Genomic DNA, 16,920 nt, shown 5'->3' on the forward strand with positions numbered 1-16,920 from the left:
CTCTTCAGTAACTTTTTGTTATGGACTGGAAGTTCTTCCTTTCATGTTTAATTTTTTTTCATGAAATATTTTTGCACCCTTGTTCATGTATGTTCAATAGCATCAGCATAAAATACTTGCTGCTGAGCTTTTTCTCCATTATTGTAATAAAGAAAGAGAAGCATAATGTGCACCTCCGGTCTCAATCTTAGACTGGATCACAGACATAAAGTGCAATGGTAACATTCTCACCAACTCCGCTTGTGCTTGGTCTGACCACCACATCATATATTTCACCATACAAATCAGTAACCGTCCTAACACCTGCAACTCATCGGCACCACCTGTTACCAGAAACAATCGAAACATAACAGTGGAGAACCTACTCCCTCTATTACATCCTATCACTAGACATTCAAATCTCAACACTGACCCAGCATCTCTAGTTGAGCTCTACAACAGCACACTACTTCAAGCCATCAACTCTGTAGCGCCCCTGAAAATGCATAAAGCCAAGCCACGTGTTCATTTTAACTCTTGTTTCACATCCCTCACCTCAGAACCTTAAGTAATAAACAAAAGAAGTGTGGAAACCCTTTGGAAGAATCACCTGTCTGCTTCTAACAAAGAAGAATTCCAAAGAGCCTCCAAGAGTTATAAAACAGCCATTCACCAAACTAAAAGTGAAACCTTTAACGACGGGATACTTAAAGCTAAATCAAGCTTGAAAGAACTCTTCAGCATCCTTAGAGCTAGAATCCCCTTCACCACCGGTCTCATGTACTAAAGATTCTTTGTGGTGTACTAATATTCAAAAAGCATTGCTAGACAAAATAGCGCTTCTCCAAACCAAAATGTAATCTAAAAAACGTAATTTCAGTTCTGACATCTACATACATAAGCCTCAGACACCTCTGAAATCATGCAACCTCTTCAAATTCTCCCCTCTTACTATTAAAGAAGTAGAGGGCATATTTACGAGCCTCAAACCGTCAAAATGTCAGGGGGACATCTGTCTCGCAACTATCATCAAAGATGCAGCAAAGGATTTTGCGCCATAAATCACAATATTAATAAACTCTTCTTTCGAAACTAACATGGTACCAACTATCCTAAAAGACGCGTGGGTCTTCCCATTATTAAAAAAACATAGGCTTGACCCTAACATCCCAACGAACTACAGACCGATTACTACAGTACCGTTTCTTTTAAAAATTCTAGACAGGCCAGCCTACCTCCAGATACAAAAACATCTTGAAACTAACAACCTTCTCTGGCCTATGTCAATCTGGTTTCAGACTCAGACATGGCACTGAAACGGCACTAATAGATCTAAAAACGCAGATGGATGACATAAGAGATAAGGGCAAATTAGCCAGCCTCCTGCTTTTAGACCCATCAGCTGCCTTTGATTTAGTCAATCATGAAGCCCTATGTAATCACCTCTCATCAGCAGCTCACTTTTCAGACAAAGCCACTATGTGGATACAATCGTTCCTAGACCCCAGCACGATGAGTGTTCGCTCCAACTGCCTCGACCAAGCCTGCACCAGTCACTTGTGGAGTACCTCAGGGCTCTGGCGTCCCTCCGACACGCCACAATATTTTCAGGAAGCCTCTCTTCGATGATCTAGACCATTTGGGTGTCACCTACACTAACTATGCAAATGACACCCAAATCCTCATCCCTATCACTGGCGATTACAATACAGACTCAAAACTTCTCAATCATATCTACCTAATCATTCAAGCATGTATGGCCACACGTGGCCTCTGCCTGAATGATGATAAAACAGAGCTAGTACTTATTGGATCCCAGACCAAACTAAACGAGGCAATTCAACATCTTTAACATAGATGGCAACAACATCAATGTATCCAAGGATGTGAAAACACTGGGAATCTACCTCAACTCCTCACTGACCTTGACGAGACAAGTCAAAGCAACAGCTTCTGCCACAGCCTATACTTGAATACTAATGAAAGCCTGCAGACCTTTCTTGTCGACAACAAATTGCACCTCCATAGCCAGAGCGCTTATTCTATCTAAATTATATTCTGTAATGCCCTTTACCTAGGAACTAGGCAACGCAACCTAAAAGAATTGCAAATACTCCAAAACAATGCGCTTAGAGCTGCAATGAATATCCAGAGAACCCATTTCGATTGTGAGAAGTAACGCACACTGGCTATCAGTCAATAGCAGAATCTTTTACAAAACCTTGGCATTCACGCACAAATGCCTGTCCGGCCTAGCACCTAAATACCTGACCGAGAAATTCTCAAGAAACCCCTCAGACCGACCCACAAGGTCCACACACCTTAACTGCCTTAAGGTCCTGAGGTTTAAGTTACATAAAGCATGGGGCAGTAGCTTCCCTGTCCTGGCAGCTAAATCATGGACCGGCTTGCCTACAGACCTAAGGTCTGAACAGTCTTACCTTTGCTTTAGGAAAAAAGTAAAATCCTGGCTCCTTTCTCAGGAGGCTCTGGCTCAACCCCCCCTGACTACTATCTGGCACATACCTGGTTTTAGCCAGGGAAGCACTAACTATTCATGCGTACCTGCAGAATAGCTCCCTTGATTCTCAGTACTCCATTCCACCGCAGAAATCAATGCATCATCAGATTCGAAATCTATGCATTTGTATTTCTTATCTTAGCGTACCTATATACTTTGTATCTTTCTTCTGTGCATATCATTACTGTGCTTTACTATGTATTTATTTTCTATGCATACCATTGCTCCATCTGACTCGCAATCGACTATCCACTTCAGTACTGCATTGATTACTCCCAAATGCATCTGTATCATGTAACTTACCTTGTAACCTTCAAGAATTGGTGCACTATAGCAATAAATATAAGGATTGCTCTCGTGTTTCATCATTTCTCACTGTCACACTCCGGGTTGGATTGCTCATTCTTTCGTCAAAAACCATGCCTTCTAGGGAAGGTAGTGTTATGGGACAAACAAAGAGACTGGCCACCTCTGTGCAACACAGGTATGGGGGCAAGAAAATGATGTACCCATTTCAAACATGCAGACAAATGTAGAAGTGATGGGGACTGGGACCCTCCCAAATCCCACACCCTGTCTCTAGGTTAGGACTGTCTCTAGTGGAAAGCCTGGTAGGCCTCCCACCCAAACCTAGCTGCAAAGGGTACCCAGCCCATCATGACAGGGTCAGCTCCCTGACCCTGTTAAACTACTTATTCATACCTCTCACCAATACTATTATAAAGGTAAAATACATTCAATCTCGATAATATAAAGGTAAAAAATCTGCATGCCCTTTGAAGAGACCTAAGCGCAAATTCAATATACAGGTTTAAAACCATGGATGTCTAACACAAACTATGTGTGCTGCTTCATGAGGGAACAATACTATTTACAATTGTGTGGGGTTCTTATATGCTCAGTTATAAAATGTTGAAGGGAACCAAAGCCATGTGAGTTGAGCGACAGACATAGATTTCATTGATGTTTATTGATATTGCATGTCTTTCAAACACTTAACTGAATACAGTATGGGTCTACCAACCACACACAGAAGGGATTGCACACTTTTTAGCAGATCTTTATTTTGCATTGTGGAAAGCACCTGTGAGGCATGTCAAGAAGCACATAGACTGGATAGGCACAAACAATACAAGTCAGGGTGACATGAATGTTGTGTCTGCCCTTGTGGCTCCAAAGACTTAATTAGTTCACAAAGGATACGAAGGACAAGAATGCGTGGAAATCGCTGGATGGTCAACTTCTTGGTGCTTTTTGTCCTTTGTCTGCAACGGTCACAGATCTGCTCCAAGAAATGGAAACAAAAAGAAGTGTTATTATCAACACACAGGGCACATCTCAAATTTGGACAGCCCTTTGTTGTATTCTTCTACTGCAACTACTGAGGATATCATGGTTATCATTAGCATGTCGATTCAAGTCCTAGGGAGAAAATCAAACTCATAGAACATCTGCTAACAATCTGAAAGCCTCACCTGTGTCGTACCGGCACCAAAACATTGCATAATTCCAAACAGATGAAACACTGAACATTTGTGAGACTTTTCACTCCACATACAACCACAAAATATTGGCAACGGTGTGCTGCCAGGGATTCAACCAGCATAAACGTGACATTGTGGTACTGTACCAAACAAAAGTACATAAAAGACTATACAAAGACATTTTCAAATTAAAGAATAAAAATGAATGCCCTCTCCTAGACCCCGATATCCGAAGGCTTACTACTTGAAACAGAATTCTCTCAGATCAGTTTCCTCTGAACTGGGAAGTAATGAGCCATGTGTCCATTAAACTAAAACTATGTTATATTCCTTTTCTTGATTTATGTTAAATTGCAGTTTGCCCATATCTCATATTGCCCATATTTGCTTTCTTCTGAATCACTTTTCACCACAGCCAACTGAATGCAACCTTGTGGCTATACCTGCCTCGGGTTTCCACTCTACGGGGATAGAAATAACTGCCTCCCGTGATTAAGTCAGGGTTCAGACCCCCATTCCAAGGGATGTAGGGAACTTTGCAGGCTGGGAAAGTCAGCTTACCAGGGACATCAAGCAAGAGACACGTGCGCATCCTGAAGGTGGTCTAGGATGCCAATCTCCCAGTCCATGCCCCCTCTCTGAATTAGGTAGGAGAGCTCCCAGAAGAACACTTACCCCTGACAATGTTCTTTCTGATGGACTATCCACGCACAGATTACTCCTTTTAGATAATCAGCAACGTCAGCTGGCACATGAAACCTTTTCACCAGGATGGGTCGGGGTGTGCGTCTCTGCAGACCCTCTTTGATGGTCCACTTCTTGGTTCTGGAAGTGATAACAGGCCTACATATAGGACACACCACTCCCAAGGATCTCAGCTATTCCTTTTTTTCTCACATGCTCAGCAGCTGATGAGACGCGAACAAGCAATCTCTTGCTGTTTACTACTGAAGCATCCTTGAAGCTCTCATTATGTGGGCTAGATTTGGAGGGGGTGAGGAATCTTTAAGAGGACAATTTAGTAGAAAGAACATTAGTAGAGGTAGATATTTCTTTTATTTGAATAGAATGCATCCTCTCGTAGATTGCCCATCTTCGATACACTCCCACAGCAGAATCACAGTCCCGAAAGAGGGTAGAGGGTGAGGAAGAGCAAGAAACTTTGAAGAACAGCGCTATCAAAGAGAAAGTCCTGCAAGCCAGTGAGTCCAGACAATGTTTTGAGAAGGCATGAAGCAAGGCCAACATAGATGCCTGGCAGATATCTACGACTGGAACCCCTTTTTATTGTCAAAGTGGCTGTCACAACTATAGGAGAGTCTGCATTTCCTTCCCATCCCTTTTTCTAGCATTTTGTAATGCAAAGAATTATCCATCAAGATGTGGTTTTGTTTAGATACAAATGCATCGAACAATTGATTATTTTTCTTACGGAGGTACGCAGTTTGAACCTCCCTTGACCCGGTCCTTCAAGAACACTATGTATGGTGGCTTAAGCGACAGTCTACAGTTCGCTGACACTTCTGGCTGAGGTGATTGCCACTATGATTATCACTTTAAGATTAAAAGCCTCAAGGGCCAAGAGAAAAGCTACTCGAAAGGAGGCCCATCAAAAAGGTGAGAAATAGGTTAAGGTCCCAAGCCGAGAACGTAAATTATTGGGGAAGAAACAAACTAAATTATGGTCTTCTAATAATAAGAAAAAGTATTCAACTAAGATCATCTGCGACTATATTTATTGATAATATAAACTGCAAAAGATATAATTTTTTTAAATTGATTAAAAAAAATCTGCTTCAAGTATGGGTATTTTTTTGATTATATGATAGTTTTACAAATACAAAAAGTCTGTTAAGATCAGGACACACTTCCACTGAATCGAAGCAAAGGCTTCATTGCTAGTTGTATCGCCAACAGATTGATGATGTGCAATCTTGACTCTAAGGACTAAATCCCACTCATTCGGAGACTCCGAAAAAGGAGTGCCTAAGCCTTTCAAGGAAGCATCCGTGACAACCGTTGCCTTCAGTCATCATTGCCAAAACAGTATCCCTGTCCTCAATTTGTTCCACTGGGGATTCAGTAAAATGTGTGTCCAGACCTGGAGCAGGTACGGCATTAAGCAGGTAAAGCATTATGCCCGAGAAGTGGGATCACTGGGAAAGGAGTAGACATTGGAGGTATCTTATGCTCAGTCAGGGCTTGGGCATCAGAAAGATGCAGGATGCCATGAGGCCCAGAAGGTGAAGGGAGGCTGATACTGGCATTTTTAAGATGTTTGTAGTCCAGTCCGTGGGTGGAAAAACCTTTCCCAAACAAGTGTTCAGGACTCCTCTAAACAACTGAAGTAATTGACAGCGTCATATGCAATTTCTTGAAATTCAGGCGCAAACTGAGCACCATTTAGCAAGTATGGTGAAGACCAATTTTCCTGGAGAAAATGAGGCAATCATACCTTTTCCCTCTTGAGGTGAGCCTTCATCATTTGCATCAGTTTGGTGAAGACAATCGGGTAGCACTCTGATTGGATGTCACCTACCATGTACTTCAGCTACTTCCTGTGCCTTTGAAAATGAGAGCCCTGAGTGGCAACAGCCAATATTAAACCTGCAGAGTCTGGAGGATCAGAGGGTCACTACCCTAGGAGCCTCAATCCAAGATGGGACGCTGTCAAGAAAGGAACAAGGCCTTGACTATGGCAAGGGGTAAAGTGCACAGAATTGCACAGGGAACAACTTTGGATCTAACAACGTGCATAAAATACCCAAGGCTTGTGTATGTATAAACCCAGGAGTGCAAATAAAGTATTTACCAATATACGAAAAAGGAATGTAGGGTAAGCACTTAAGACCTCCTTATAACTGAAAGGAAAGTCAGCAAACTCTTTACCCACTATGCTCTTACAGATACTGACGGCGCTAAACCCACGTAGCGGGCAAGCAAGTACAGATTCTGTGAACTGACACACTATAAAATACTGAATAAGTAACATTCAAACAGTACTCACGAGGACCGGAAAGGCCACTAGAATGTCAGTAAATTCACAAACCCTGTAGATCAAACAGGAACCCAGAAGGCTGTAAAAGCAAAGTGTTAAAGATAACAAAATACATTAACCCTAATCAGGGGCAAGTAAGAATTGTGATATTAACTTGTGAGGAAAACAAAAGGGGATACACACTGGAACATGTTACAACAACACCCACACCTAATATGCGATGGAAAGTAAATGCTGAAGTGCAATGGAAAATATGGAATGGAATCTGAATAAAGTAGGATCAGGAGCTGGGGAAACGCTATTACAAAGAAAACCTTTCCCACCCAACCAAGGGAAAAAAGGCAGTAAACTAATACTACAAAAGTAAGGTTAATGCATCAAGTCTTCAGTAACCAGAACAGCATAAAGAGACAGAACGCTCCGGCAACCTGGGCTGCATCAAATAGTAAAGCACAGAGAAAGGCTGTCTGCAGACAGAGGAAGATAGAAAGGGAAATGCAGAAAGCATAAATCAATTAAGCACATTAATCCGAAATCCAGGACAGAGGAACAAGATACAGGAGCTAAGAACTGGGCACAAAAGCTAGGAACTGGAACTAGGTACAAGGCACAGAAACCAGGAACAAGGAACAAGGAACAGGAGACTAGTCACAACAGGAACACTGCTACAATGACCAGCGCCGGACTGAAGCAAACTGAGGCTCTTTAAAGCTGCTAAACAAGCACACCCCTCAGGCGTGCCGCCTGCTGCACCTGCAGCCACAGGTGTTGCCTATCCTCCACCCAGCCTTGTCCTGCAAGGGAGGAGATGAAGCAGTGAGCCAGGCATTCTGGGAAGCAGGAGGTGAAGCAGTGAGCCAAGGCATTCTGGGAAGCATAGTCATTTGATTTAAGTAGCATGCTGGCTGCCAAAAACCTGGAATGGATCCGGAAGGGAAGAAACTTGGAAAATAAGTTTGTAACGGTCCCAATTCATCAGAACACTGTAGCATAAGGTTCGAAGGAAATGTCCAGTAGGGAATAAACCCCAAAACATGCCCCCAAGTGGCGGGAACGGGAACGAAGGGAGCGAGAACGGGAGCGAAGGGAGCGGGCCGTGACAGTATACCCCCTCCCACGGCTGACTCCAGGCGGCCGTTACTCGCACAAAACATCTTCCTACCATGATGGAAGCGCCTTGATTTTGGAGGCGGCACTGACGAAAACGATGATTCACGGGTAGAAGCAGAAGGTCTGGAATGAATAGAATCAGGCTGCAGTCTATAAGAGCCATAGGCAGGTTTTTGGCGAGGATTAGACTCATGGGTTGAAGAAAAGCATGAAGGATTTGCAGGACCCGAAGCAGAGTTGGAAGGTCCATGAAACACAGTCTCTGGGAGCGAACACTCATACATCATTGAGGAGGAAGGCTGGCTGGTGCAACATGTTTTGGCTGAGGATAGATGCTCTGGTAGCCCCCTTGCTGAAGGCTTACACACAAGAGGCGAGAAAACTGCAGGTTTCAGGAAATGTTCATGTTCAGACAAAGAAGGTGGTGGCCGAGATAGAGGTTCGGATCTTCTCTCATCATCTATCTGATTCAAGACCTGAGGTTGAGGGTGACCAAGATTAGATTGCATCTGTTCAACACCTTGGGGGCCTGGAAGTCCAATGGGTTGTACAAGGCTGGCATTCCTGGTGTTAGTCATATAGCCACCTTGTTGCACGTGGGATACAGCCGCAGGGACATTTGGCATACCGATAAGAGTGATAGACGCAGTACTTGGTACATCAAGCACACTCGCAGCAGGAGCAATAACAGGCACATCATGAACAGCAGCAGTCAAGTCCTCCCTTTGACTACTAGCACCCGAATGGTGCAGCAGTTGGAGGGCCGTGCCCGTCCCTTCCTTCCTTCAGGCTCATGTGGGATCTGGCAACAAAAGAGCTGTCAAGCGGCTGATCCAAACCGGCCCCCAAATGTGAACCGTCCAGCCCGTTATCCTGGTTGGCTACTTGATCGATGTCTAGGCCATGGCGGATGGTATCCGTCTCCCTCTTGCAAAACTCCAGGCAAGACCAACGGCCTTGCATGTAAGGCCCTCCCGAGTTGTGAACCAGCTTGATGTTTTTGGCAGAAGTCTCAGACTCAGATGTAGCATATGCGGGAGGTGCTACTTCTACAGTCAAGCAGTTGGAAGAATTAGCTTGTGTAAAAGGCAGGCCTTCTGGTGATCCTCCTGAAGCATAAGATGGGCAGATTGGACGTTCATCCATAATAATTGGTGGAGATTTAGGAGGTAGCTCTGAAGTAGATGAATCTGCAACATGATCAAACAAAGCAGACAAGTGCTCCTCCGATATTGACAGCGAGGCTGAGCAGGATACAGGTCTTTCATGAACTGAAGCCGTCTCGTTTGCTGAAGACAAACTTGTCGAAGTCTTTGGCTCTGACCACGTACATGGTGAAGGCTCTTGAGTAACTGGCTGGCATAGCAATTGTTCATTGATTGAAAACACGTGTGTCAACGATGAGTGTTGAGCCGTGGACTGGGACATTGAGGAGTCCAAGGTTGTAGGAGGACAGACCGGAGTTCCAGAATTTGACAGACATAATTGTGGCTCAGGAATGGAAAGCATCTTTAGGGCGGTTGACTCCATGACACCATTAACCAAAGACTGAGCAGGACCCATGCCGTACCTCTCCTTAGTGGATGACACAGAGTCATTTCGGATTTTGTCAAGTGTCCATTCCTTTGTCTTAACTTCTGAAGGCGGCTGATTATCAATCAACAGTTCAGGAATCGCCTGCCGGGTCTTTGTTTTAGTACACTGTGGAATGAGTCCATCAAAACAAGAGTTAGGTACTGTCTTTGATTGTTCATTGTGACCAAAAGTGGCAGAAGAAGGAGTGAGCACAGAGGTAGCATCGTTCTCCACATCAGCTTGAATGTTTACTTCAGTCTCAGCAGCTAGATCAAGGGCAGAACCTAAGCCTACGGTAGTGACTGATTCTGTGTACGCCACCATTGTGGATAATGTTTGGGAATCAGAAGCATGTATGTGTTCAAACTCTGAATTATGACTGACTGCTACAGAGGAAACCTTAGGTAAAGGAGTGGCTTGTAAATCCTCAACTAACAGCAATTCCTGACAGACAGTAGAACAATTGTCAGAATCAGTGCTCTGAATAAGTGCTGTGCAAGAAAGAGGACTTTCACTCCCAATAGATGTTTCATATTGACAAGTATCATGGCCTACTAAAACCTCCTCACTCAGAGATTGAACAGTCTTCACTTCATCAACGGATAAAGTGTGAAGCGTAGTCAGAGAAAATCGTAAAGTTTTGTTCTCCTCTAGTAAACTGATGTATTCTCGTTTTAACCCCTCAAATTCAGCTCTTAACATGCCCAGGCTTACCTGTACATCCCTATCAGTAGGCACAAGGGAAGGCATGGTGGCATCAGGACTGGATCCTACCCTAGTCATCCGGACGTTTACTGATGGTACATTGTCATTTACTGCTTGCAGGTCTTGTGTTCTATACTCTCTCTTACCGACTTGATCTGTGTTACCCCTAAGTAAACTACTGACATCAGACCTCTTGACGTCAGAAACTACAGTAAGTACTTGTGCAGAGGAGTAAGCAGTTGACTGAGGGCTGAAAACAGAAGTTATGTACTGAACCCCTTCATTCTTTATGTTTGAATCATGAAACTGTTCAATCTGAGGTAAAGCACAACCGGAATCATGGGATTCAACAACAGATGTACTCGTATTTAGTAAACCTAACAGTGTTTTATTTTCCGCTGCTAAGGCTTGTGCGGACATATCTGGATCAAAATTAAAGACAGAATTAGGATCAGGCAATGTATGATGGGCCAGGCTGTGGGAAAAATATTTTGCACGTAAATACCCATTTGTGTCAAGGAGTTCGTTTAAGTCAGGATCAGTGATTTGATTATTACAGACAAACGGAATCAAAGCTTTCAGTACACATTTTTTAGTAACCTTGCTGCCTTTCTTTCTGGCCATATTCAAACGGGAATAGCGGCTGGTCATTCTGTCAATAAAGGAAGAAGGCCTTGACTATGGCAAGGGGTAAAGTGCACAGAATTGCACAGGGAACAACTTTGGATCTAACAACGTGCATAAAATACCCAAGGCTTGTGTATGTATAAACCCAGGAGTGCAAATAAAGTATTTACCAATATACGAAAAAGGAATGTAGGGTAAGCACTTAAGACCTCCTTATAACTGAAAGGAAAGTCAGCAAACTCTTTACCCACTATGCTCTTACAGATACTGACGGCGCTAAACCCACGTAGCGGGCAAGCAAGTACAGATTCTGTGAACTGACACTCTATAAAATACTGAATAAGTAACATTCAAACAGTACTCACGAGGACCGGAAAGACCACTAGAATGTCAGTAAATTCACAAACCCTGTAGATCAAACAGGAACCCAGAAGGCTGTAAAAGCAAAGTGTTAAAGATAACAAAATACATTAACCCTAATCAGGGGCAAGTAAGAATTGTGATATTAACTTGTGAGGAAAACAAAAGGGGATACACACTGGAACATGTTACAACAACACCCACACCTAATATGCGATGGAAAGTAAATGCTGAAGTGCAATGGAAAATATGGAATGGAATCTGAATAAAGTAGGATCAGGAGCTGGGGAAACGCTATTACAAAGAAAACCTTTCCCACCCAACCAAGGGAAAAAAGGCAGTAAACTAATACTACAAAAGTAAGGTTAATGCATCAAGTCTTCAGTAACCAGAACAGCATAAAGAGACAGAACTCTCCGGCAACCTGGGCTGCATCAAATAGTAAAGCACAGAGAAAGGCTGTCTGCAGACAGAGGAAGATAGAAAGGGAAATGCAGAAAGCATAAATCAATTAAGCACATTAATCCGAAATCCAGGACAGAGGAACAAGATACAGGAGCTAAGAACTGGGCACAAAAGCTAGGAACTGGAACTAGGTACAAGGCACAGAAACCAGGAACAAGGAACAAGGAACAGGAGACTAGTCACAACAGGAACACTGCTACAATGACCAGCGCCGGACTGAAGCAAACTGAGGCTTTTTAAAGCTGCTAAACAAGCACACCCCTCAGGCGTGCCGCCTGCTGCACCTGCAGCCACAGGTGTTGCCTATCCTCCACCCAGCCTTGTCCTGCAAGGGAGGAGATGAAGCAGTGAGCCAGGCATTCTGGGAAGCAGGAGGTGAAGCAGTGAGCCAAGGCATTCTGGGAAGCATAGTCATTTGATTTAAGTAGCATGCTGGCTGCCAAAAACCTGGAATGGATCCGGAAGGGAAGAAACTTGGAAAATAAGTTTGTAACGGTCCCAATTCATCAGAACACTGTAGCATAAGGTTCGAAGGAAATGTCCAGTAGGGAATAAACCCCAAAACATGCCCCCAAGTGGCGGGAACGGGAACGAAGGGAGCGAGAACGGGAGCGAAGGGAGCGGGCCGTGACAGACGCATACCCCATCCTTTTAGGGGATGAGAAATACGGGTAATAAAAATACCTTCCCCCTTTCTACTGCTAGAATCCTTAGAATGGAGTGTGCTTCCTCTGGTAGCACGGCTCTGGCAAAGATGACTGTAGTGGTGAGGGGCTGTCTGGGGGTTTCTTGAGAAGGGGGAAAGACAATAACCCTGTGTGACTATTTAGTGTTCAGGCATCGTAAGTAGTACAATGCCATTCTTGTATGCAAACCAATATCCTCCACTAACAGTGCCGAGTACAGCAAGGGCCAATCAAAGTGATTGTGGGGCGGAGGAAAGAGAGGGAATATTAGCATTTGAAGTGTGGTTTATTTGGGATACCTAAGCCCCAATAGGTGTAGCGCCTCTGTGTCCCTTACAAGGCTGAGAAATTACTCTTGCCCTGTGCACAAACAAAGTGAAATGGCAGGAACCATGACCCCTAGAAAAGGTAGACAAAGACAATATGAAAGAAGACAATGGCAGTTGCACTATGATTTTACTGTAGCTTTGGAGGCCTTCAAGTTTTCCATGGATTTAGCCCCTTCTCTCAAAAAAGATGTACTCCGGTCTAAGGGCATGTCGAGCAATTTCGCTTCAACACTAGGTGTAAAACAAGAGGTTCTCATGCACTAGTGTCTTATTACTGCAGAGGCGGTGTCCATAGAACTGACTCTGGCACTGAAGGTGAGCAAAGTCTCCTTTGGGGAACCTTTGTCTAAAAATGTAATTCAAGTCGTTTTGTAGGACGAATTATAAAGGAGTAGGTAGACCCACTGCTTAGACAATCTTTTCATTGGTCCTTCAAAAAGGTGGCTTCCAGGTGTCTAAGGGGAGGCCTAAATAGTAAGGTGTCCAGGCCGCAAGCAGCCATAAGGTCTGTCGTTAGCTCTGTGAAGTTCCTCAAGGATGCACACCTGTGAAGTTCCCATGGGCTTGAGTCCAAAAAGGATGTTGTCCACCTCTCAGTTATACACCTCTTGCGTGGCTTCCAAACAGTGTTACATCACTGCTATGGTACCAAACAATGTCCCTTGAGTAGTACAAAACTCCTTTTTGCTGTGTCGAGTTTGCCGACCTAGCAAAGCTTGATGACAGTGCAAGAAAATTGTCAAGTCAACGGTTCCAAAGGGCTTCAAAAAGATTTTGAATTCGAGTCAGTGCCCAATATTTCTAATGTAAAGTTGCTGGCTTCTGGAGACGTCTGTGGGCCTTCACAGGCATCGTGGGTCCTTGCTTCTCTGTCAGCATCAAAGCTTCCAAGGCCTTCAATATATTTGATGCAACTGTTGTCTAAAGGATTTTCCTGGCTGTGCAGCAGACTAAGCGGTAGGGCACCGTACCTGCTTTCCAGAAAAGTGACCCTCTTCTTATGAGATGACGAGTGGCGCTAAATGCTCCTGGAGTGGGACCTCTTTCAGTGTTTGTCATTTTTTTAGCTCCCTCTGGTGGTTTGCTCAGTACCTTTCCTCTCTTCTGAAGAACAGGGGCCGTCTCGGACTTGGATTGAGGCCAGCCACTTGTGAATAGGCGCGTTATAAATGCATCATCATATAGGGCCCTTCAGTTCATTGCCTGACATGAACCGCAGTCTGCAACATTGGGTTTGACCCCGTTAGGCAGAATTCAGTGCAGTTCTCTTAGGGAGCACTACACCAAATTAGGACTACAGGTGAGAGCAATAAATCCCCTTTGGTATCAGTCGGTACCACAAAGATTTAGTTGGTAGCTGTGGATGAGAAGTCAGACTTATCTCAAGAGGGAGATGAGCAGTATTCAGGGTTTACACATTAGGCCCAGTAGACTATGGAACAAGGAAACACTGACCAAAGCTTTGTAGTTAAAAAGTATATATATATTTATTTTATACACTTCTAATCAAACACATGTATCACAAGTTTCAAGCAAGTTAAATTAAGTCACGGAAAAATATACACACTCCCTGTATGAATTGTAGACCAAGTGAACCAGAGTGAAAACTGAGCCAAACGGCCCAGTGAAAACTACACACAAGGGATCCTCTAACAATTCCTCACAAGGGAGGGAAAGAATATGTTATTTAGAAATAGATTCTTATACACCCTGGCAACACTTCTCATCGCTTGTGGACCAGTTCAGCAAGACAATGCATGAATATAAGCAATACTTAGAATGAAAACTGAGCAAAATGGCATTTCACAATGATTATGCAGTGGGAAGAAAGAGTAGGTTCAAGAAAGGGGTGCACCACACAGTTCGAATGGAGAATCAATCTCGAGAAGGCAGATCTAACAGATGTGACCAGAGTCAGTAGGCCTGTGCCAGAGTTAGTGGTACAGGACAAGGGCCAAGGAGCAAAATGTCCTTGTAGCTGCAATCAAGTCTTTGGTTAACGATATTTGAAATGGTGGTTGCAAAAGTTGAAAAGACAATGTTATGAGAGAGGGGTCGGCCAACCCAACAGGTAGGTAAAGGATTTAAAACACCTCTAGCACTACCGCGAAGAAAGGGCAGCCTGGCGGAACAATGTACCTTAAATGAAGAAGTGGCTCCTGCGGTGGCGGTTGTTCCTGGTAATTCCTGCAGTTCGGGTGATCCAGCAGAGGAAGAGATGCTCTCGTCGTGGAGGAAGGTTCGAGTTACTGCACTACCCAGGGATGAAAGCAGCCGCGGTGCTGCCCGACGAATAAAAGGTACGCTCCTTTAAATCCCGGTCCGGGTGGACTGTGCCTGGCTATCCGGCCTCCGAGTACAGGGTACGGGAGATTCGGCCAAGGCAGGTCCGGGAAGGCGTCTGGCAAACTGGCTGGCCCCACCAGCTCAAGGGAAGAAGGCTCTTGCAGGTGAAGATCTTTTCTCGACGTGTGGAGAAAAGTGCTGAGACGCTGCAGCAGGGCTTCACCAGTGGTTCAGTCATTGCAGATGTCTTTGGCTTCTCTCCTCTTTGGCTTCTTAGTTCCAGTGGCAACGTCTTGCTCTTCCAGTCCTCAGGACCCTGCTTTTATGCGAAAAGATCCCCATTCATACAGCCTAGCTGTCACTCACACAATGGAGTGGTCATCTTGGCGGGAGACCCTCCAGCCTATCAGGATAGAGTGCGACATGGGTTGCGGTAGCAACCCTCTCCAGGGGTCCTACTCCCCCTCCCACACAACGGACCCACCCCAGACTCAGTGGCGCCGAAAGGAGGGCTTCTCGGTAGAAGCCCGCCAAACGGACAAACAAAGGATCCCAGACCTGGGTTAGGAGTTTAGAGAAAGACACGAGAAAGAAGTTATATTAAAGTTCTGGCAAATAAAACCTACCGGAGCAAAGTTAATATTAAAATGCACCGGTGGTATGTTAGAGGCTGTCAGAAAATGTGGTAGCCTCGAACATTGGGAAAATCCCATAGGGAAATATTCGCGGTCGAATATTTATGGTAGTAACCACTGCCACCAGCCAGAAACTTTTCAGAGAGGGACTTTAGGGTATCCTTTCGAAAATGAACATAGGGGAAAGACTATTAACCCCTTCCAGTACTTCCATAGTAAGATGGGTTGTACTGGTTTAGTTAATAGGATTTGACTAGTAAAGTCAGTGGGGACTTTACATGCCCTGGGAGACAGTAGTCAGTCCCAGGGTATGGAGTCTATGTTTGGGGGTCGCTACGACACCCCTGTGTCACTGCACGGAGGGTGCTTTGTAACACATGTGAATAAAGATGGTTTCTATGGGGTTGAGAAAGATCCCATAGGCATTAAACACAAAAATAGCCTAGAACACACCTAGCAAAAATGCCTAAGAGTGGGAAAAAGAGCCTCACTCTTAGCAGGTAAAAAGAAACAAACCCTTCAAATACAGCAAAGCTGCTGGGGGCTCTATAGGTAAGGGAAATTAGCCATAAACTGAGAATTCTCCCCAACACCCCCAAACATCAGATACAGATATTTTGCGGAACAGTAGCAAACATATTGGTCCCTGCAGCGTTTGAAACTGAGATTTTTAGCTGAAACCTGTTTAATAACAGTTAACATTTCTTTCAGGAGAAAGTGTTCCTGTGCAGTGTGCTGGGCGTGGATAAAAATGGAGTTGAGGTCATGGGCCTTAGTGTGATCTATATGTAGGCCTGTCACTGTCAGTTCCGGGCCAAAGGAATGGACTGTCTAAGAAGATCTTTGACGAGATACATCGTCCCTTTCTGGTGAAAATTGTTTCTGGTGCCAGCTGCCGATTGAGAGTCTAAGATGAGGTATCTTTGGAAGGATGTAATCCATTAGAGATACTGGCTATAAGACACATTACCCCTCTTCTTACGTCTGGTTTCTGAGCTGTACAGATCCATCAGTAGCAGGAACCCCATATTATGAAAGGGAAGTCTAGGTCTCCAGTCTCCATATAACTGTGTCCACAGGAAATGTCTTAAAGGTCTGCAGGGCCACGTATGTCAGTAGGAACATTTGCAGAATTTCACCCAGATAACACAGGAAATCAA

At 44.3% G+C, this 16,920-nt stretch overlaps 1 protein-coding gene across 7 annotated transcripts in view; it reads right to left on the bottom strand.

Moving 5' to 3' along the window:
* Positions 1-16,920, bottom strand: part of USP21 (ubiquitin specific peptidase 21) — a 1,008,218-nt gene that overhangs the window by 199,972 nt on the left and 791,326 nt on the right. For 5 of the 7 annotated variants that reach the window (XM_069604661.1, XM_069604666.1, XM_069604673.1 and 2 more), the window contains one exon: positions 3,704-3,785. In XM_069604661.1, the coding sequence (XP_069460762.1) occupies positions 3,704-3,785 (82 nt within the window). The remainder of the gene's footprint in view (positions 1-3,703; positions 3,786-16,920) is intronic. The other 2 variants (XM_069604671.1, XM_069604674.1) reach the window with 1 other exon arrangement.

The sequence above is a fragment of the Ambystoma mexicanum genome, chromosome 1p, assembly GCF_040938575.1.
Source record: "Ambystoma mexicanum isolate Mex_15411 chromosome 1p, UKY_AmexF1_1, whole genome shotgun sequence".
Taxonomy (NCBI): Eukaryota; Metazoa; Chordata; class Amphibia; order Caudata; family Ambystomatidae; genus Ambystoma; species Ambystoma mexicanum.